The following is a 23,191-nucleotide window of genomic DNA, read 5'->3' as shown; positions in this document are numbered from 1 at the left end:
AATTTGTCTTGTTATAGGGCCACTTCACTGAGTTTCTCTTTGACCTTTCTGCCAACTACACTGTCTTATGCAGACATGCTTTCCCAGATCCTGTCCTTACGTCTCATTTTCAGTTATCACTTTATCTCCCCCCCTCTTTCTTTTTTAATAAATGCCTCACCACCTAGTTCTCTTCCTGACTCAACTGCTTTATAAGGACAAGCAATTTTCATTATCTTTTCTTTAAAATATGCTGAATAACAGTTTTTCTTAGTAAATGCTTATATTGCAATATCTTAAATTCAAAAGGCCTGTAACCATCTTCATTAAAAAAAAATCCAACATATCTTCTCAACCATCACACAAATGCTATTATAAAAAAACTCTAAGTATTTCTTATAAACCACTTTAAAGAACAACTACATAATTATTTAGCATAAAATTCATTCACTAGTGTACATGTTTGTATGTAGTACAAAATGACCCCATACTATAAGACTGTAATTGCATTCTCCATTTTACACTGCATGGATAATGAAAGGTTCTCAAGAGAAATACCAAATGCAGATACATTTTTTAAATGCAATGTGTAAGAAACTTTTGGGAAACATTTACTTACCAACTGGTGAATTGCTGGAGTTGATCCACACATATTGTAGGGAAGACGACAGGAATAATGCACAACGCATTTAAAACCCTTGAGCATAGGAAGTGAGCTTATAGATGGAGAAACTATATCTGCAGCAAACATATACTATCCCAAACAGTACAGACTCAGTTTTTGCTAGCTTAAGAGTGCTGAATGACTGTACCAGGTTGCTGGAGCACATGATGATATGCAGATTAAAAACTTTTCATGTTAACAAGTATTCTGATAATGTAGTAAACAGCTGGAGATACCCACATTCTTCATTCTGGTCCCAGGATATTTGCCATTTTTCACCTTGCATGCTACATACCCAACCTACTTCATGCATCCCTCTCTAACCAGCATCTTCTCTTCCTTCCCCTTTCCTCTTTCTTTAATACAAGCGTTTGCAGTTGCTTCTTTCACTGTCAGCCAGCTCTCATGTGACACCTTAACTTCTCGGCAAACTAACCTCATATTTACAGGCAAGTCTTCCATAACTCCTTTTGAACATCTGCCCTACCACATCTTAAACATTCTCCTTATCTTTCCCTGCAGATTCTGTAATATATCGATGAGTTTAGTACTATGAGGTTTGCTTCCTCATGATCTCTGACCACTCCTTAGTCAACAGCACTCATTTGTTCTACCAGAAAAAAGTATCCAATCCACACCTCCTAAAAGGTCAATCAGTGGTGATATCTTTAAGTTTCCACCAATGCCTTCTTGTCAAGTTTTATCTTAATCCACGTCTTTCTAACCTTTCTTCACAAGTAGTCACTTCAGTCATAAATTTCCCACGAACACTTCAAGAGCCAGTCTACCCGAGTCCTGTTCTTCTTTAGGCCCCAGATCCTCTTTCATTCTAAACACAGTTGAGGGACCTGATGATTCTGTTTCTTTCATTCACACGTGATCTATGTTGTTGCCATTCTGTCTACTCAGAACTCCTATATAATTCATACTGTGCCCCTTTACTTACTTGACATCCTCTTATTTTTTTCTTATTCTGTCATAACCTCCGGCCTTAGTATGGAGTAATAGCCATTTCATTCATCACTATGACTGTTCAAATAATGTCTTTCCATCTGCAAGTAACTTGAACATTGCTCTTCTATTCCTTTTCTGCCTCCTCCTTTTGCTGAAAACTCCCTGTGTTTCCTCCAACATGCCTTCTTCTTCCAGCTATATCATTCCAATGAATCTAATCATCTTCTCTGGATATGTATACTTCTAATATTCAGCACCCACAATTCCACCTTCATCCATCTTCCTTATTTCCTGCATTCTGTACTGAAATCTAATCAGGATTCCTGCTTTGGCCCATTTTAAGTCCAGCTGCATTTAATCACTCTCTAACTTCTCATTCTATTGACTACACTGATTACCAAAAATCTTTTTCCAACAAAACTTTCTGGGCAGCAACACATCATACTCTTGCTCTTATTTAGCAATACTCTCACTTCTTTGCTCAGCTGGTTGATGTCTGGCTTACCATACAGTTCTTCACTGAACGTCCAGTTCTGATGGCCCTATACTCCTCATTCTGGCCCTCTTTAGTGCCCTTGTTTGTTTAACATTTTGCGAAACTGCATGCTCTGCACCACAGCCTATATCTACTCCCTTCTCCTTACTTAAACCTCAGCTTCTGTTTTTCCCTACTTTTTCTTTCTCTCTCTTTAAAAATACGTATCTCAGCAGTTTCTCTCAGCCAGTCCTAACAGACTAATTTCTGAGCAGTTTAACATCATACTTCAACAAGTTCTTCCTGAGTTCCATTGATTATTTGCTCTGTCATATATGAACATCTATAATATTTTTGGCTGCCATCTCTAATCATAGTGAGGGACACCTCAAGTCTTCTCTTGAGGTGTACTCTTGAGGCATACTTACATTTACTTCTTAGCAAATACAGTTCATCCTTTCACCAGATAAACCACTCACCTGCACTTTCTAGTCAAACCAGTATCTTTCAGGTTGCTATCAATGACTTATCATCCTAACTTTGCCTTCTAACCGTTTTTATCAACCCAGCCCTTTAAAATGTTTTATTCCCCCCAAATTCATACACCTACTACCTCACTTCTTTATATCTTGATTTTATACTATATTTGATTGATATTTTTTAAAGGAACAGAACAATGCACATATAATTGAGACGTATGTACCACCTAACCTCTTTCCTAAGAATCACTAAATAATTTGATAAACTTTGTTATACTTTTAATAAATATTTATATACCCATAAATAATATGTAATGCTATCTTTGAGGGTTTTTTATATATATATAAATTGTCCCATTTTTTTTTCCATGAAGACTGTACGTGCTAGTCTACTTTCTAACTCCTACTCGTTCATATGCAGGCCTTTACTTCTCTCTCATTATACACACAACTCCCTGTCCTCTCTAACAGCAAACATTTTTAACCAATCAGACCCCTTCTGAGATGTGACAGACTTCTCCATTCCAGGTCTCTTCAGTTCCATATCTCATTTGCCTTTTTGCTACTGAGAACCCCATTCTAATTCATGCAGTGCTCCCATTACTTAAGATTAAAACCCCCTCTTCTTTCCTATTCTTTTATGCTCTACCATATCTTAACTATTTCAGCTACTGCCCTATATCACAGCAAAGGGCACAGTATTTTTCTGCTGAGTTTTACCTCCCTAGTGATTCCCAACCATTCCTCAAGAAATACAAATCATCTTCTCTACAGAAGAACCACTGGCCCATGCTCCCTAATTGGTCAATCCTGATGTGTTTTAAGGTTACTAACAATGTCTTTTTATGAGAATTCATCTTAATAAAACCCCTTTAAACTCTCCTATTGAACAAGCTTTTAATTAAAAAATTTTACTCACAGCATTCTAATTTACTGTGAGTAATTTACTCACAGCATTCTAGTCTACTCTCTAATTCCCATTTTTATCTAGGCCCTTGAAACTCTCTTAACAGATACACCACTCATTACCATTGGGCCTTCCCATCCAGTGTGAACATTTAAACTTATTTCAAGATCTCCATTCTGCATCTCATTATTACATCCCTGATCTGTATTGCTGCCACTCCATTATTCTTAAGTCTTCTCTAGTTCATACAATAGTCCTTTATTCACTTCACAAACTCTCTTTTCCTTCTTAGTCCATCATAAACTTAGTCCAAATACTGTACCATGACCCACCAGTCAATAAACACCATTCTTAAATCAACCCTCCACATCTGCAGGAAGCTTCACTGCTCTTTCATTCCTTTCCCTCTGTTCCTGTGTTGCCCTAGAGAAGCAAGCTTCCTGGTCTTCTGTGTCCCTCCTTTCAGCTTCCACCTACATTTACGCATGCTTACAGATCCAGTTGTTGCTTCGGGACAGATATCCCCTCATGTTGGCACTCACTGCTCAGCCCCTGCCATCTTCCGTAAGGGTCCCACACTCTTTCCCACAGCATTTGTTTGTACCATTGATTCAATAGAAACTTCCAGAGGGTTCCTGTCACTGGCCTACCTTTTGTGTCCATCCCACTTGCCTTGTTTCTGACCTTTCACTCTTATTGACCACACCTGTTACTGCTAGTATTTTTCCAAAAAGCATCCTGAACCGCAAAACTTCATAATCCAGCTCTTGTTTGGCTACCTTTTAACCTCACTTTCTCTCCTTATTCATACACACCTCTGACACATCTCCAGTTCCCATTCGCTAATGTTCCCATTTAGCGCTCTTCATGCCCTTCCATGTTTATTCCTCAACACTGCATGTTCTTCACCCTAATTCACACACACTTTCTCCTTATTTAGCTTCTAACCTCTTTTGCTCTTTCCTTCTTTGCTATATTTTCATTCAAGTCTCCCCAGGTGCTTCTCTTACCTTCTGTAAATTCTAATATATTTCTTTAACTTCTGAGTATATCTCATATAGTCAATTTTCCTTTGGAGAATTCCCCCATATATCTTCAACTTTCATAGCAATGAATGCATATTCTTTTTGAGGTTTCCTCCTCTCCTCACTCCCACTCTCTCCCTCACTCAAACCCAATTTTCTACTCTTTAGACAAGCCTTTCCCCTAGATAGCTGCTAAGCTGTCTTCTTCCTTTTCATCATGGTCTCTGGCTCAGGTGTGGTGCCATATGCCTCCATGTGGTATCAGTGACAGATTCTTCGTCAATATTAAGTGATACCGTCTCATCTGGCAGCAATTTTAACTTTACTATTGTACTCCTTTTTGGCTTATTAAAAATGGTACCTTATATTCAGCACCCCTCTTTGATTCAGAAACTGGGTACATACATATTCCCATATCTAGATAAAGGAACATGTCATATTCAGCAGTCACAGTTCAGACCCTGGACTGGATTATATAGTTCCAGCCCCTGTAGCCTGTCTTCTACAAAGTCTCCTGAACAGTTCCCCCCACATCACCTCAGTTCTTATGTAGCCACATTCCCTGCTTCCTCTCTTTGAGTGGTTGTGATCTAGATTAACAAAAATCACTCTCTTCAGGTTCCTCCTCTCCCATGTCCCAGGATTTCTCACTCTAGCACTCTTTCAATGCCCCTACTCGTTGGCCATGTTACTTCCTGCAAGCTTCCCACCCAAGTCTTAAGTCACACAGCCCCTTCCCTTTTTATAGCCACCATTCTCCCTTTATCTACTGTCTTTTCTTACAAGTCTCCTCAGTTGCTTCTCTTATTTTCAACTAATCCTAGTATGACTGCTTGCTAGCAAAGATTTTTTAATCAGAATTACTCCTTATCTGCCTTTATCTAAAGCAGTGGCTCTCAAACTTCAGTTTGTTAAAATACAAATGACTGAGTCCCACCCGAAATTGCTGATTCAGTGGGTCTAGTGGGGCCGAAGAATTTTCTAACAAAAACCAACCCCTTTAATTTAAAATTTCCAATGAAGGCATCAGGAGCGAGTCTACTCCTGACTATCACTCCTTTTCAAGCCTCTGTTTCTCTCCCATTGTACAGACTAGTCGTTGCAGTCTGGCTGACACCCAGCACACTGAGCACTTCGGCCCATCCTCACACCTGTACGCTTGCCCACTCTGGGAATCCTGAGGGTCCTGTGGTTTGCTTGTTGCCCTCCATTCAGAGTCGCCCTCTTGTCTGTGCAGCACTCCTCTTGGCTTTAACTCCCCCCGCCCCGTGCCCTCTTCTGTGTCTTTTGGCCCACATATGGGACCTTCTCGCTCCAGTCAATAGCTGTCATTCTTCAAATGGTATTCTTTTAATCTGGGGGCATCTGTAACATCACTCTCCAATTCGTTTTCTTGTTACCTGTCTTGCCCTGAAGAACTGTGGTACCTTATCTTTAGCTTCTCTTCTTGTTTTAGCTACCATTCTATTTCACTCAAGTGGATCCTGTCTCCTTGGAAACAGCACTCCCTAGCCAGGTTCTCTCCCCTATAGCTGTCTCTTCACTTTCTGAAAACCTTCACATGGCAGAGTAAATTCTAAGGATAACTTGAACGTGGTATCTGCATGATATTCGTTTGTATCTCCCTTTGGTTTTTGCCCTCCCACATCTTAATTACATATAGCATAATTTCCTCTACTATCTGTACATGAAAATAACAAATGAAGTTTTACTTTTCAGTTGGGTTTACAACATATCCCTGGCCGCTTACCTCATGATCCATGCTACAGAACCAAGTGCTCAGAGATTTATCTTGCTGTCGTTGAGGTTGCTAGCCTGTTTTTAATCCTCCTAACTAAAACATCCCATTACTTTTAGGCCCTGTTCTTCTCCCATTGTATATACTGCTTTTCAGAGTCTGGCATTAAGAACCATCATTTGACCAATTAGACCTATTATAAGATCTTACAGGAGTTCCCATTCTGGGAAACTATTCCTCATCTTATCTGCCCATGCCACTCCATCTGTTCTCAATTACTCTTCACGTAGTTCTTCCCTTGGGTAGTTTCCCATCTCTCTTCTTTCTTGTTTAATCATGATCTCTGGTACAAGTACAGTGCCAGCTCCCTCCTGCAGTACCTGCCAGTCTTCACATGACCCCATCTCTTCTGCAGGCTCCTCTGCTCTTTTCTTTGATTGACCCTAGAGAAACACTATGTTACCTACATCTCTTGTTTTTTCAGCAACTACCTTTGTAGCACTCGCCATGGACTGAGTAGTGAGTGTTTTTCTTTCATCTTGTTTCCTGCACACTATTATGAGTACATTTGCACTCCTCAGTTCAGTGCAGACCTTCACAGGATTCTGCCACTGGCCATGCCTCAGATCCATCACCTTTAGACTCTTGTTTTATCACTTAATTGGTCATATTTGTTGCTTCAAACATCACTGGAGCAAAGATTCCCAGATTCTTTTAGGCACTTGCTCATTAACACCAGCTCTCATATGCCACTTCCTCTTCACATCCTCTCTCCTCTTTGGTTGTAATCTAGCTTAGCTCCCATCTCTCTACTTAATACGCATCTCTGTCCTCTTCCAGTGTTCCTCCTTCTGGCCCTCTTTACTGCCCTTCCCTACTCTCACACACCTTACATTCAGCACCCCAACTTAAACCCTCTGACTTCTGTTTTATGCTTCTAGCCTCCATCTTCTCACCTTTCTCTTCCTCCAGAATTTTTTTCCACACAAATCTCCCTAGGAAATGTCTGTCACTTTTAGCCATAATAGGGTAACTTCTAAGAGTAACCAATTTTAATGGTACCCTGCAGTAATCTACCATATCTCAGCTGTCCATCACCCTTTCATTTACCATCTGTCTACAGATGAAATGGATGCAAATACTTCTCTTCAGGTATATTTCCTTCAGAATCTTCACTCATCTCCCCATCTACTACAATAACCTATCCTCTGGCCAAACTACCTATTCACGTCCTCTAATAAGTCAAACCTGATCTCTAAAGATGCCAGCAGTGGGTTTTTATCTGCATTCATTGTAACCGGCTTCCTTATATACTTTCCTGTCACCCAAGTCCTTTGACAGTTTCCCTCCAAATTGGTGCTTCAAGAGCTGATCTGCTCCTCCCTCCCACTCCAGTCTTTGGCCTCACACTTTGTGTACTTCTCATCCCCACACGGTCCTTACGTTCAAAATGTGTCCCATTAGACCCTGCTGAGCTCTGGCAGGGTTTTTGATTCAAAATCTTTGTTCCACACCTCTCTGCCTTCTCTGCTTTCCACTCTACAGTATTTCCATTTCTTTGCCTCCAGTCTCTCCTTTCCTATTCCATCCTGACTTGTGGCCCAGGAGTGCTGACTTACCCTTCCTGTTGACCCCTGTCATTCCTCAGTGGCTCCTCTCTGCCTGGGAGCAGTCTAATCTTTCGGTTCTGTACCTTTCTTCCTTGCCCCCCATATTTGTCCTAGAACAGCCTTATCTTCAGCACCCCTCCTGCCACGTGTGTAGCATTTCCCTGGAGAGCACATACTCCTCATTTTTGGCACTCACTGCCCCACTCGCTTTCTTTGACTTGCCTTGACTCCCCTCATTCTCTATACACCGCTTTCTTCTCAGTTAGGTCCAGACCCGTGGGGAATGCTGCGGGTAGCTTGTGTTTCTGGCCCATCCCTCCTATCCTCTTATCTTCTGCCCCACTGACCACATCCTTCTCAGTATCTATCATTCCAGTGAAGCTTTCTGGAATCGCCGTATAATCCCCCTTACCTAGTCGCAGTCTTCCTTCCCTCCAGTGGCTGAGGCCTGGCCGCTCCCAACCTGCCATTTGTCACAGCGCATGTCCTGCTCCCCAGCCTGAATCACACAGCTCTTGCCTTTCTTGTCTTCCAGCATCCAGCTTTTCTTTAATTCTGTGTTTTGGGGTTTTTTCCATACAGGTTTGCTCAACAGTTATCTCCCATTTTCAGTCAGTCCTCACAAGACAAGCCTCCTTTCTGGGAACAGTTTTAATGCAGATCTTCAGGGCATTCCTCCCCTGTGCCCTTGTTATCTGCCTTGTGTGGTTCATGAAGCACTTATCTTTTTTATGGCAATATGCTCAGTCTTGTCCTCCTGCCATGGAAAGGCTCTCTCACCCACTCTCCTCATCGCTCATGTTAGTAGTCATCCTTTCTCACAACAATAAGTGATTGCTACCAATGGGTTTTACTGGAGTTCACCTTAGAGTCCATGTAACTCTTCACTGTATCAACCAAACCATTTAATTGAAAATTTGCCACAAAAGTTTCAGGAACACTATCTGTATTAATACCACTCCCATTTACTTTTTTAATCCATTTTTCCTTATCCTTGCTTATACATAGTGTCTTGTGTCTTTACTTATAATAAAATTTAACCAGGTAGCCCAGTCTCCGATCTACCATTGTTCCCATCTCTCTTTACTGCTCTTTCTCATTTTCCCGTGGCCTCGGTGAACCAGCATGGGATTCGCCATACCTCATAATCTTCTATGACTCAGCATCTGCCCTGCCTCTCCATTTTTATTTGACCTTTGTCCATACCATAGTCCCATCTTCTCCTTTTTTTTTTAAATAACTGACCCATTCTAAATTTGTTAATTTCTACTTCTTCTTCCCCCTTCCTCCTGCAGAAAACCCTACCTCAGTTTAACCAAGATCATTCATCAATGAACCCCCTACTGCACTGAAACAGATTCTGTAATTGATAGGTACACCCTTTCCTATGTGGGGCAATCCACTCCCACCATCTATTTTCAGTATACTTGAGTAAATTCACTTGCTTTCTGAATTCAGGCCTATTATTCATAGGATTCCTAGCAGTGGCTTCAATTATCTCTAACATTTTAATCTCTTGACTGCTTAAGCTCACTAGAGCCTGTTGGAAAATATCTATTCTCCTCCTCCTTCCTTGGAAGTATAAAGTATTTCATATTTGTTCCTAAACAGATTCTCTTCTCAGCACCTATGTACTACCATCTCTCTTACTGCTTCCATTTATACCATGCCTTTCTGGCCTCTTTCCTTTGGCTTGTGTACCTTCCTCTGCTTGCTGAAGCTCTTTTGCATCTTTTGAGAATCCAATTAAACTGTACATCCATTCAAATTTGTTGTAATTTCCCCAGGCTGTTAATCCTGAACTCCCACATAGCACTCTGTTAAAGCTTACATTAAAGAGTCTATAGCATTGAATTGTAATGCCAACAGGTATATAGAGGTAGACCTCTCACACATTCTTATTCAACTCCTAGACAATCAGCTGTGGGGAGAGAGATCATGTCTTAGTCATCTTTTTACCTAAGGGCCTGGCACATTTATTTGCACCTTTACATTATAAATGTATTGACATTTTCTATATTTTTGAATGGAGGGAGTTTACTAAAGTTAAGACTGAGCAAATGAAAGTCCCACTCTCCAACCTGTCACACATGGTCTTTACATCTGAGGCTGTTCTTTCCTTTCCTAGCCTGTCCCCCAGCTTTCTAACAGTTTCTCTCTCTCTCTCTCTCATACACACACACACACACACACAATCTGAGTCTGTTCTTTCCTGTCCTTGCCCAGCTTTCTAACAGTTTCTCTCTCTCTCTCTCTCTCTCTCTCTCTCTCTCTCTCATACACACACACACACACACACACACACACACACAATCCGAGTCTGTTCTTTCCTGTCCTTGCCTATCCCCCAGCTTTCTAACTCCCCAGTTTCACACACACACACTGTCCCCCAGCCTTCTAACTCCATAGTTTCTCTCTCTCTCTCTCTCTCTTTCTCTCTCTCACACACACACTGTCCCCCAGCTTTCTAACTCCACAGTTTCATACACACACACGAAACTGTTTAAACTGTTAATCCTTTTCCAGTCCATGGACTAGACCCTATGTGCCTTTTCTTCATCCATGATTAATAAATACCCTCCTTCAAACAATTTAGAAAATCCTATCTTCTTATTGAAGACTTCACTGTCCTTCTTTTCTTATTGTTTCCGCTGATTATCTCAAAACATATCATTGCCCACTTGCTCTTCCATTGTACGACACTGACTTTGCCAATATTAGAACTTCATTGCTGACCTACTCACTACAGGTTGAAAGTTGACATACTGCAAGTTCATTCTGGTGATCTGTAAATCCACTGTTGGTCCACAATCTCTAGATATGATTATTTGTAAAAGATACTGCGACTTTGATATACTCTGTCAGGGTTAATGATCTGTGTGCTTGTAACTATCCATACTTGATGCTTTGTCAGCTCGTAAACCAGTGGCTTTTAATGTTTTGCCTGGTGTGGTGGAAAGTTCCTTGGAAAGTGTCTCCCCTGCTGCTTTCCTGATCCATAGTCAGATGCTTTACCACTGAGCTTGACCCCCTGCTTTCCTTATCTGAATATAAAAACAGAATTTTGCTCAAGTCTTGTTTCTGTACTATTCTGACTTGCAGCAGGAAACAGATTTCAAAGTCCAGCCCACAGGCATCTTGTGAGAACTATGACCCTAGAGAACAGCCTACATATGTTTCACTTGATAATTCAGAACACAGAGCCAAGGGCAGACCGTGCCTCCCAGGTTACTGCTGGAGCCCGTGTGCCTGTGCGGCCCTGACACAGGCTTGCCTGCTCTGTCTCCTCAGCTGCAGGCACCTTTAGCTGCACCATGAAGTTCACCGTCCGGGACTGCGACCCTGACACGGGGGCTCCCACCGAGGAGGGGTATGACGACGAGTACGTGGTGAGTCTCCCCTGCACAGAGGGACTCATTCTGACCCCTTGCTCCATTGAGTGACTTCTGTCCAGAGAGAACATTTTTCTAGGAACATCTGACATGAACTTATGGGACTGTATTCTTCTCAAACACGCTACAGCTGAGGAGGACCTGGGTTAATCTGTCATGGGATTTACCCCATGACTGGTTAATGCAAAACTTACCCTTTCTAATGTCTTTGTTAATAGGGATAATTCAGAGATGAAAATAATTACATGATCTTCATTGAGATCAGTTTTATTTAAAGTATTGAGAATTGGGATTTTTTTTGTTTTGTTTGGCAACTTTTAATTTACTTGTAGCCACATCATGGATGGCAAAGGCTTCAAAGAATTCAGGGAAAGTTTTATTATGGAAAAATCTACCCATTAGAGAATGCAGAGTTCAGAAGGCCGCATACAGCCTGAACTCTGTGGTGATATGTGGAACGTGACTGCTCTGTACCTACCCCAGTGCTACAGATGCTGATCTGAATACAGGTCTTGCCAAACAACCTGGTTTTTTGCTTTCCTTTGTCAGGGCCTATGCTGTTTGACTTATCCAGACTACAGAACTTCAAACTAGTCTGAAGTTTTAGTTGAGTTTAGTAGCTTTTCCTAGGTTCCTGCAAAGGATATAATGCAGGATGATAAAACCAAATGAACTAGTTTCTACTGTGTTTGTTCTGAACTGAGAGGGTGTTCATTTTCTGACCCCTGCTTGTTAACCTACTAGCTAGAAGATCTTGAAGTGACTGTGTCTGACCACATTCAGAAGGTAATGAAGCCTAACTTTGCTGCTGCCTGGGAGGAGGTTGGCAGCACCTTTGAGAAAGAGGAGACCTTTGCCCTCAGTTCTACCAAAACTCTTGAAGGTAAGAACTATTTTCCTTAATAGTGTATTGCCTGATAACAGTCTAACACCTAATAGGCACATTTGTTATTCCATAAGGACTCCCTTTTCTTAAATACTTCACCAACTGTTTCACTTAAGAGGCCAGAACCCTGTCTTCATCATCTGAGTCAGCCCACTTCCAGTCCAGTCACCTCCCTGCACACACCACCACCAGTCCCCACCTCTATCGCCCACCCCCCCACCCCAAACTAGTGCAGAGCCAAACCCCTATGCTGACCTTTTCTGATATTGCTGCATCCATCTTCTCAACACAGAAGCTGTCAACAACATCATCACATTTCTGGGCATGCAGCCATGTGAGAGGTCAGACAAAGTGCCTGAGAACAAGAATTCCCATTCCCTCTATCTGGCAGGTAAGAACCTTTATCAGATTTCTTCTTTATTTTGTTGCAGAATTTGATAGGAAGGGATGTGCATGGGCATCTCATGCCCTGCTACTGTCCCATTGTTAGCAGAGTTACAGCTTGAAGCCCCATCAAACTGAATAATGTTTTAGCTGTTTAATTTGTGTGCTGTTCTTAAGTTGTTCTCTTAAGATGCATATTTGGCCCAAAGCACTTAAATCTCTCCTATAGCTACCAGTGCCCCCACCTTAAGTACTCCATATCAGTATTACTGAATACCTTCTATGTACCTGGTATTATGGGAATATAAAAGAGTATTTAGAATCTGTATGTAGGATTCAATTCCCACCATAGGCACAAATCTCTAGAAAAGCTAAACTAATAGAAAGGAAATGCAGGCAGAGCATGAGAAGTTTCATTATTGAGAGCTTGTTTTGAGTTCTTAACATGGTTTCCTCACTTCTTTTCCTCTCAGGTGTATACAGAGGTGGCTATGATTTATTGGTGAGGTCCAGGCTGGCCTTAGCAGATGGGGTGACCATGCAGGTGACTGTCAGAAGCAAAGAGGGAACACCTGTAGATGTTATCTTGGCTTCTGTTGGATAAGGTTTTACTGGGCGAGTTGAAATTGATGTACCCTTCACTGTCGGTGGGCTTTCAGGCTATTGGCATGAATTTCCCAGAATCATACTTTTAAAAATTAATGACTTCAAAAAAAGCAAATTAAATATTTGGCCCTGAGCCAGCAGATCAAGCAAACATCTGTCTTTGTGCATGTCTTTCTGTTGTTGTTCCTTTTTAATACACTTGGTCAGCTTTGGTATGATAGTACAGCTTTTGGTGAGCTTGAAAATCAAATACTATCCTATACCCCAGCTGCTTAACTTCATTTAATTCTTTAATGTGTATCTGAAAGCTCCTGGCAATGTTGGAAAGCTTTTATCCCAGAGGGGTGGTGGGGGAGGGGGAGCCAGAGTCCACTTTTGTCAAAATTCATTTTTATTAATAGAAAATAAACACTTATTCCAGTTGTTATACTTGAAGTTGCTAATAAAAAAAATATATAAATCACCACTTAATGATCCTGCTTTAACTACTAAGACAATGAAACTGCGGCTTAAAAAAAAGTATTCAGCACCATTTGCTCATAGGCCTTTCAGACTTTGTTCTTTAAGTTTCTGGAACTTTCCTGTCTGTAAAGTACAGGAACTGCTGAGCTACATGAGAAACCCTCTCTGGGACAACCAACGAGAAGTTAAGCAGTCAGTATACATTCAGCCTGGTGACTTGGACTGTACAACGTTCCCCTCCTCTCCACTAGCTCAGGAGGGACAATGCTTCTATGCACTGAGGTATGAAGAGTCTGACTGTTATTAGCTGGAAGGATCAGTTCTAACAGCAAAATAACAGTAAATCTCTGGCACAAAGGCTACTGTCTTTAATGTCCTGTGATTTTAGGAAATTCTGTAAATAGCTTGGATTTAGTTCAGTTTACTCAAATGAAATGTTTAAGGTCTGCTAGAGTATCTGCTGGTTTAGTATCTTTATATATATAATAAGTGTAGGGAAATCATAGTCTTGAAGTATACTTAGAATACTGCATTATTTAAACCAAAGTCTAACAAAACGTCTACAACTAGAAGCAGCTAATGAAACTAAATCCAAAGTTATGACAAGGGAAACTCACTCTCACTTGAAGCTGTACCACTTAGAGAACTCAAAGCCATTCGAGGCAAGGGGAAGGCAGCACCTTTAGATAATTCCAAACCAGGCCAGAAATCAGCATTTCCAAATACTTCAGAAAAGTCCATAGAAGTGTTTCAAAGACTTTTATGCAAAAGAATATCTATCTTTCTGCATCAGTGAGTGGTAGTGCCCATCATAATTTCCTGTGTAACACAAAGACAAAGGCAAGTCCATACACTTGATCAGATGTCAAAGGAATGGGAGGTGGACCATCCGGTCACCTTACAGCTTCTGCTGGCTTTTTACTATGTGCTGTTCACCAGTGTGAGTCAGGTGGACTTTAGTGAGAGAATAGTGTCTGGTGGCCAGGACCTCTTTTGGGCATTTCTTCCTAAGTGGATTACACGACAGATAAGGGAACAGGGGAGGGAATACAGGGGAGCTACTCTTTCCAGCTCAGAAGGAGTTGATGAAGCCCATATATGCATTCAAGAAGCCCATGGGATCCTCTAGCTGTGGATAGTGGCTAATGTGGTCATCCAGAATCGACACTGTGGACCGCGGCAGCGTTTTCCTAGTGGAAGAGAACAGCATGGAGGTGAACTTGAGGCTGGAGGGAGGGAGAGGGGTGTAAGCCAGTGGGCAGCCCTAGTAAATGCCCCTGCGGACATACCACACTGGAAAGAACCAACAAAGAGCTTATTCACCTTCTACTTTGGAATTGTATCTTTAGGCAGATAAACACGCCAATTCCATTTATAATGTATACAGACTAGTTTTTAAATATTCCAACAGACCACAATGTGAAAATACAACACATGTGCAACATGGGTCAGAGCAGGATGACTCCCAGCTCCTTAGGTAAGTGGCCACTCAGCAACTCACTGTGAGTGAAGACAAAAGACCTTGCTTACCCTGAGGAGATGAGAGGGTAGTCTGTTTAAAATTAAATGCAAGCTATTTACTACTGGGTTGTTTCTACTAGGCCATGTGAAGGTATGGAACATTTTTATGTGACATTGTCAATCAAGCACTCATATTCCGACACCTTCCGACTAAGTACCTAGAGAGAAGAACAACCTGAGAAGGCACTTTTCCACAGCTCTTTCTTCCCGCAGAGTCTCCGCAGCTGAGGCCAATGAGTTGGCTTTACAATCAAACTTAAAGCAAACATTTAAAATATATCCACTTCCATTCCTTGGTTCACACAATAGCTTTTTCTTACCTGTACACCTTGGAACATGTAGAGTGACACATGTAGACTGATAACCATGATAGTGAAAACAGGCTGTATAAACCAAGAGAATGTATAACTGAATTTCTTGATCTTTACACTGTGTGAGAGTTAAGATTTCCCCAGTTCATCCTCTATTAAGTGTTTCCTAGATGAATAATATAGCCAGTGAGGTCAGAGACAACAGAGTGCAACAGCCCTCAACGGGCAATCCTGTTCACCACTGTCAGGAAAACAAAGACCCCTGAGGGAGACTCACCTGTACAGCTCCAAAAACTCGGGATAGGGGTTCACCGGATCCAATGGCCCATAGATAAAATGAACTAGGAGAAGGGAGAGAAATGAATTATTAACAGCTCTCACACCATAAAATTACCCCTCAAAAATTTTTTCTTTAAATAATTTTTTAATAATAGAAAACGTAGCTTCTTTCAATAAGTAGTTTACAAGGAACATATGAGAATAAGCCTAAAAATTAGTCCATTTGAGACCTTTTCACCTATAAATACCCATTCATTCTCTTCCTCTCTTCTTTGCCCTGGACCAAAAGGTATAAGCCCCACTTCCAACATTTCCATTTTATAAATCCAGGAGACTGTCATTCTTTTAAGTCTCTCTTCACTTGTAATTGACCCTTGACATTTGAAATCAACCAATGATATCCTGAACACTAATTATTCTATGTGAGACCATGCACTGTTTTTAAATCCATAGGAATGAAAAGACAAATGAGCAGAAACCACCTATAAGCCTCTCGATTAGTAATCTAAACACTGTCGTCCCAGCAGTTCAGCACTGAACGTGGCAACTACCGACAGTGCAACGCACAGAAAGTGGTCTAATCGCACTGACAGACACCAACGCCTTCTGCGACAGGAACTCAGTATTTTATATACTTCTCTACAACACATGTCCCTGGTTTCCAGATTAAATACGGGTGGCCAGTTATATCTGAACTTCAAATAATGAATTTTTTTTAGTATGTCTCAAATACTGCACAGCATATACTTATCCTAAATACATATCTGTTGTTTATCTGAAATTTATTTTCAAATTTAGCCGGGTATCTTGTATCTTGATTTGCTAGGTCTGGCAATTATTTAAGCCCATGGTCCCTCAGTTTTCCTGCCAGGAAGTAACACAGAAATACTCACTGGGAATAGATACAGAGGCAAGGGCTCCCACCCAGCGTCTTCTAAACTTCTTCCTCTGATTGATGTACTGCAAGAGACTGCAGGACAGACAAGTCAGCAAGAGTAAAACAGGAAACTTCTATTGTTCTGTGGATGCAAAGGCCTGACAGGAACCACAAGGAACACAATCTATGTTTTCTTAATCCAGAAGCACCTTGCTATTCCTGGGAATGGCCCACTTAACTTACTCATTTCTCTTAACCTCTGGAGTTCACTACTACGTAGCTATGGCAGTGATCATGCCTACTATCAATGTCAGAATTAATGGTTCTCTGTGTTTATGAAGCAGGGACTGAGATCTAGGAAGGCTGGAAATTACTTTGGATTAAAAGTGACTAAAGTCTGAGTCTAAAGTTCTGATTTTGGCTCCACCACTAACTAGCTCTGTGACTCAAAAGTTGTTAGTAACCTTTCACCTCAGTTTTCTCATCTTTAAGAGGACTCAACTACAAGATCTGTAAATTGACATCTGCTTCTAAAATTCTCAGGGTAGAAGAAGTTCATGAGCACAAAGCTTCATCTCCTGCATTATCCACAGATAAAATGGAGGAGGAGCCCTTTTCCCACAGTGTAAGATGTCAGAACTCAAACTCATGTGCTCTAATAACTGTGCCTGGCAACTGTTTTTGTGAACTTAAAACATCACCTTGTAGAACTTTCTTGAAAATACAAGGGAATTTTAAAAGAGGCCTCTGTTTTCCAATTTTTTTTAATATTAAAATGAATCTTCAAGGATCCCAGGTGAGTTTGAGGTGAGGAAGAGGAATGACTCCTTCGACCTCACAATTCCCAGCAGAGCCACCAGTTAAAACACTGGAAGCTACACTGACCCAGCTGGCGAAGAGGCCATATCCCAAGCAGTTCCGGATATCCTATCTCAAGGTCCCTCTGTGAAAGCAGCTACATTCTCATTTGAACCAAAGGATGGGAATTCTTTGCACAAGACAGAGAATCCTCCCTTCTCAGTCCCTGTTGCTATAGAAAGGATGCAAAAAAGAAATCTGTACTTTGAGAGAGGAATTAGGCACCTTTCAGAATTATACATTTTGAAGCACTTACTATTGACAAAAGGTCCAAAGACAGTTTACCAGTCAATCAGCCAGTTACAAACTGAATTAGCACTGGAATTTGCAGTTGTTTATCCAGACTTTTTGTACCAAATGGCTTAGGCTCAGTGGTTACTATTCTCAATTTCTTTCTTTGAAAGTACAGAGCAGGACTTCTTGGTTTGCCTCATACGTCATAAGCACTCTTCTTGGAAGTGATGAAAGCAAAGAACAGAACACAATCCCACATCTTTTCCCTACTTCCCCAAATAAGTGTCTCTGGAAACCAAAACAAAGGTTATTTCTTACCTGTCAATAACCAAGTTCCCATCATTGTTGCGTATCCCTGCCCACATGTCCCACAGCTCACTCTCAGAAGGTCGGGTGTATGGCCCAAAGACGGGGGTGAGACTGAATAAGTCCAAAAAAGCAGAAAGGTTAAGTGTGAGAAGAGCTCAGTACATCAAGTATGATTGGCACTTCAGGTCACCTATGTCCAACCCTTGACTGGTTTTTATGAATTCCTCCTACTACTTGCCTGGCAAGTGGTCAACACCTTTAAAGTATCAAGCCCTAAGATCTGGCCCAGAGCTTTAATGCAGCAACTTTTCACTACACTGTTCCTGGGCTGAAGTAAGTCCATCTTTAACAATAACTTACCCTCGAGAGAATACGAAGAAGTTCATCAACCGTGTGAGGATGGGTGACAGCATGCCTCCATCTTTGAGAAGCTACAGGTATAAAAGTAAAAGTCAGGATTCCAAGGAAAGAAGACAACTAGCCAGGATATAAAGTTTGACATAGGAACTAAAAAAGGACTTTAACTAAATCCACTGGATTTCAGTTTCTTGATTTGCTTACCCACATTCTTTTCTCATAGATGACAAACCTACTTCTAATTTCCTTTAAGATTACATTCTACACTGATATATTTGATTTTAGGATCCCATTTTGTTGAAACATCATGCTAATATCCTAAGTCTTTAGATAGCTGTATTTCTCCAAAAATAGTTATTGATCTCATTTTCAGAAATAAAGCTTTGTTTATCTAGGGTTATTTCTACTGCTTTGCTTTTCCTTTATTAAGGAAAAAATTAACTTTATTAACATGTAAGTTCAGGAAGAAATAGATTTTTTAACTACAGCCTGTGGCAGCAGGTATGGGCCCTTGTAAAGGTTCCAGCATTACATAGATCAGTATAAATTTGAAAAACTATTAAAGAGCTGGTCGATGGAGTAACCAACCTTTTGTAGAAGGAGAGGACGGTGAGTCTCAGGAAATATACCTGTAGGAGAAGAGACTTAAGTTAGTCATTTACCAACAATTTTAGGCCAAACAGAGACTCATCATCAAAGGCTAGTCACCCTATTAATCACCTTAGTGGCTGTTACTGCCAAAAACAGAATTACAAATAAAAACTTAGTACTGTCATTTATTAATTCTCCAGGGAATTGTGTTTACCAGGTCAGATTCTATCCCACTGGAATTACTTTCCCCACTGCAGAGAAAAGGGAAAAATATGTCTCAGTCATCCACACTGGCAATGACTAGACTTGCTCCCCTTAGTGATTCCACCCATTCCTTGGAATGCATAGTGTTGTTACTGTTTGGGGCTGCAAAGGAAACCAGAGATTTTTCAGGAAGTGTAGGTCCTTAAACCTAGTTTTTCCATTTCCTTTTTTTTTTTTTTTCCCCTAGAGTCTGTGGGAGAAATCTATGAGCATGACTGATAAAAAGATTCCTCTCCCCATCTGCCCTTAAGGTAGTCTAAGGTATTTGAGGGACACCTGGATACATTCATGGATTTACAAGCCAGGCTCAATGGCAGGCAAAGAACAGGAAACATCCGCAAAAGGTCTAATTAAGGGTTCTCTAACTTGCAACTGAAACTTGGCACTGCTGTGAATTGAGAGTTTCCGACACAAACCACGACAGTGTTAGAAGCACGTGTGGCTTCATCTTCAGTCTGCAGAACCCACCGCAGTTGTCGCAGAGATGGTGAAGCATCATCTGCACTCCCCACTGCTTCTAATTACAGCTGTTACCAGACCCACCCTGAGATCTTGCTGGAATATGCATTAAACACATTTAAAAATCTTACTATACCCTATCTTACGGTAACACATCTTTTTATTAACTTATATCAAGATAATCAGTTTCCTTTGTAATCTTATTTTCTATATTAAAAAATATTATTCTGAGAAAGGGTCAGTAAATCTCTTCAGACTACAAAAGTGGTCATGGCACAGGAGAGGTAAAGATCCACTCCTTTCTGTGGGTCTGTTTGCAGTACCATCAGACGACCATTTAGACGTCACTGCCGTTTCTAAACGTGGCCCTTCTAGGCTACACCTCGCTTCCCACCCTCTTCCATGCAATTACCTCCGTTTGACAGACACAGACTCTTGATTGTAAGCCGACCAGATCGATTCTGCTTGAATCTAGAGAGGGGAGGGAAACACAGCTAACTGAGCCAGTGAAGACGAACTCCCAAGAGGGAAAAGGGCCAGAAAGAATGCACTTCTACCATCTTAGACGAGTACGACCTGTAGGAAAGTCACAGCCTCACTGACCTGTAGAGCAGCTCCTGAGCCACGGTGTCCCCGTAGTCGTGAGACAACAGGTTGATCCTGCGGCTCTGGAGCCCCAAATGTCGCAGAAGTGCCTCCACGATGCTGGCCTGCTCAAATATGGAATAGTGATGCGGCCTCTAGAGAAAGGAGAGCCCAGACACACAGGATGAAGTCGAGGCTGCAGGTCTGTCTGCCAGGCCGATCCCTTCATCCTCACCTACCCCCACCCCTCAACGCTGTACCATCTAGATGCCGCTTACCGGTTTGTCACTGAAGCCAAAGCCTAGGAAATCAAGGGCAATCACTCGATGAAACCTGAGGGTCAGACCTTCCCAAATCTACAAGAGAGAAAGGGATGGTTTGGTCCTTCTAATCCTGCTCCTCCTCATCTCCAACCTACAGGAACAAAGGAGTTTCATCCCTATCTCAGCTTAACAAACAGCCTTTGATAAAGGGAAAGTCTCATGAAACCACCACAGGCCCACAAATGATCCTCTCGGAAAGTGCTTTATTCCTAATAATTAATCTCCATTGATGGAGGAACTCGAGCACTTTTTAACTTGGCAATGATCCCTCCCAGATTGCCAAAGACTTTTTTTTTTTACTCCCTTACAGTAAATGAGAAACTGTTCTACATTTAATCCTATTTTATTAAGCAACTCAGATACGTAAAAGCCTTCTGTTGTTGCAAGAAAATCCTTGATTTTGGATTTTAAAGGCATAGTAGGACCCAGAAGTCTGATTTTATTACCTTGTACCAATCATAGCTGGATGTTGGAAAGCCGTGTAAAAGCACGACTATCTCCGGACTTCCAACCACACCCACAGAGTCTGGGAAGGAGAGAGAACAGTTAGGCCAACTCTGTAAGAAAATAACTTTGAAGATGTAAAAAAAATCTAAGTAATCTGGTATAAAGGTCAAGAAACACTCACCAAATTAATGACGTTAAAATAATACATTTCTTTTTAAAATGCAAGCTTATTGCTTTAGGTAAGAACAGGCATTTGATAACTATTTTCTTTTATCCAGTATACTTAAAAATTGTAAATACAGCTAATATTTTATAAAAACTTTAAGTGGAGCATAGTCTATAAAAATACTGAATCACTAATGTTCTACACTGAAACTAATTGTAAATCAACTATACTTCAATTTTTTTTAATGTAAATAGCTCACTTTATATGAAAATACTTGATGGCAGACTGCTTACTTTCACCTAGGTTTTTAAAATATTTCCCTATTTCTCCCTTTATTCTGTATTATTGTTATGTAAATTGCTTTTCCACAGTAAAGTTTCAGTTATTAAAAGTACACTCACAATTTACAAACTACAAGTTCTGTGTACCTATTAGTAATGAACAGCCTCACAAAAATTCCCTAAAATATAGTAACTCTTTTCCACTCAGTGAGCTCAGTTTATGCTGTTTGCCCAACACTATCATTTCCCGCATTGGAGACTCAGTCGAATATTAAAAGCGTAATGCTCGACTACTGCAAAATTCTAACAACTATAAAAAAGGTTAATCAACATAATCATGAACATTTTTAAATGTATAAACATCTTTTATATTAGCCAAGCATTTAAAGAGTAAGGAGCCTTGCTAATAGTATTAGATTAAAACTGATAGATTCATATACCACCACTGGCATGAGAATTTGATAATGAGGTTTATAAAAATAATTTGTTAGAAGCAATTAAAAATTTTATATACTTTAGCCTAGACGTCTTAGTCTTGAGACTCCACACAAATAAATCATTTCATTTACAAGTAGTACTGTTTGAAAAAAAATAAGGAAAAAATTAACACATACATGAAGATTTACCCTCAACATTAACTATTTAAAGCACTGAAAAACTGGAAACAATCTAAGTGACCAACATAGAGAAAATTATGTACTTACTTTTTATTGAATACAGCAAATGAGAGGAGGTCAGGAGCAATAATGAAAAACGGTTTATGACAAACATTTTTCGTTATTGCTCTTGACCCCCGCCCAAAAGTAATCTTTTCCGATCTCATTTCTCATTTTCTCTACCTATAAAATGAGAAGAACAGCACCTACCTCCAAGTACTGTTGTAAAGATTAAATGAAATAATGAGGGTTGAAAACATAATTCAATGTCTACCATAAGGTAATTAGCAGTCGATAAGTAGCAGTCATGACAATAATTATTAGCAAGTTAATTTATACAAAGGTATAATATTTAAATCACATTCAGTTATGCATATAAGAAATAATCTTTATAGAAAAATAAAACTCCAGGGTGGGGGAGGAACAGAACCACTGGTAGCTGTGTCTATGAATGCTGTTTATATTACCTGACACTAGGGGCGCTCACAAGAGAAAGCCAGTACTGTCTATCAATACAAACCAGACCGCAAAGTAAATGAACAAGTCAGTCTGCAGACAGGAATCTCAATTCCACCACCCTCTCTCCCTCCCAGCAGTTTTCTGTGAGCTTCCCTGCTGTCAAGGTAATGAGAGAAATTAGTCCATTCCTCCAAATGAACACTGCACAGGAAAAAAAAGGGTTTTTGCCTCCATCACGGAGGGGCGACAGAGACCAATGGACCCAAAATAACTACCTCGGTGGGACCCGTGGGACCTTTTACATGCAGTCTTCCAAAGAGCCCTGTTCTTACCTTGGTAGAAGATGCGCAGTCCCTTGTAGGTGAAAAATTTGCCTGACGACTTCCATGAGTGAAGAGCAGGGGAAAGCTGCGGGGGCGGGATGTGCAGATAGGCCGCAAGCAGGGGCACCGCCAACAGCCCCACCTGTACCCACCACTCCCGCATCCTGTAGGAAAATCAGAAACCTGGTGTGAGCAGTCAGGTGACAATGCGCACGATCTGCAAGCCCCAAACCGGTCAAGTAGTGGGTGGATTTCTGCGCTGTGTGGTGACTGCCTTGTCCTGCATGTCAACCATGGCAGAAAATGTACTCTGCCTCCTACGGCCATTGC

The 23,191-nt window shown here is 40.9% G+C and overlaps 2 protein-coding genes across 8 annotated transcripts in view; one reads left to right on the top strand and one right to left on the bottom strand.

Moving 5' to 3' along the window:
* COPG2 (COPI coat complex subunit gamma 2) overlaps positions 1-13,565 on the top strand; it is a 159,979-nt gene extending 146,414 nt beyond the window's left edge. For all 4 annotated transcript variants that reach the window (XM_025291538.2, XM_044946874.1, XM_044946876.1 and 1 more), the window contains 4 exons: positions 11,123-11,220; positions 11,968-12,106; positions 12,402-12,500; positions 12,967-13,565. In XM_025291538.2, the coding sequence (XP_025147323.1) occupies positions 11,123-11,220; positions 11,968-12,106; positions 12,402-12,500; positions 12,967-13,097 (467 nt within the window). In that variant the 3' untranslated portion in view covers positions 13,098-13,565. The remainder of the gene's footprint in view (positions 1-11,122; positions 11,221-11,967; positions 12,107-12,401; positions 12,501-12,966) is intronic.
* The window catches only part of MEST, a 48,512-nt gene continuing 38,793 nt past the window's right edge, over positions 13,473-23,191 (bottom strand). For all 4 annotated transcript variants that reach the window (XM_044946878.1, XM_044946880.1, XM_044946879.1 and 1 more), the window contains exons 2-12: positions 22,871-23,025; positions 20,976-21,055; positions 20,485-20,562; positions 20,225-20,361; positions 20,034-20,092; positions 18,896-18,936; positions 18,311-18,381; positions 17,960-18,061; positions 16,566-16,642; positions 15,671-15,734; positions 13,473-14,751 (exon numbers count right to left, since the gene is read on the bottom strand). In XM_044946878.1, the coding sequence (XP_044802813.1) occupies positions 14,634-14,751; positions 15,671-15,734; positions 16,566-16,642; positions 17,960-18,061; positions 18,311-18,381; positions 18,896-18,936; positions 20,034-20,092; positions 20,225-20,361; positions 20,485-20,562; positions 20,976-21,055; positions 22,871-23,025 (982 nt within the window). In that variant the 3' untranslated portion in view covers positions 13,473-14,633. The remainder of the gene's footprint in view (positions 14,752-15,670; positions 15,735-16,565; positions 16,643-17,959; positions 18,062-18,310; positions 18,382-18,895; positions 18,937-20,033; positions 20,093-20,224; positions 20,362-20,484; positions 20,563-20,975; positions 21,056-22,870; positions 23,026-23,191) is intronic.

Source organism: Bubalus bubalis, chromosome 8 (genome assembly GCF_019923935.1).
Source record: "Bubalus bubalis isolate 160015118507 breed Murrah chromosome 8, NDDB_SH_1, whole genome shotgun sequence".
NCBI lineage: Eukaryota > Metazoa > Chordata > Mammalia > Artiodactyla > Bovidae > Bubalus > Bubalus bubalis.
The sequence above is the reverse complement of the archived record's forward strand: the minus strand, read 5'-3'. Positions and strand labels throughout refer to the sequence as shown.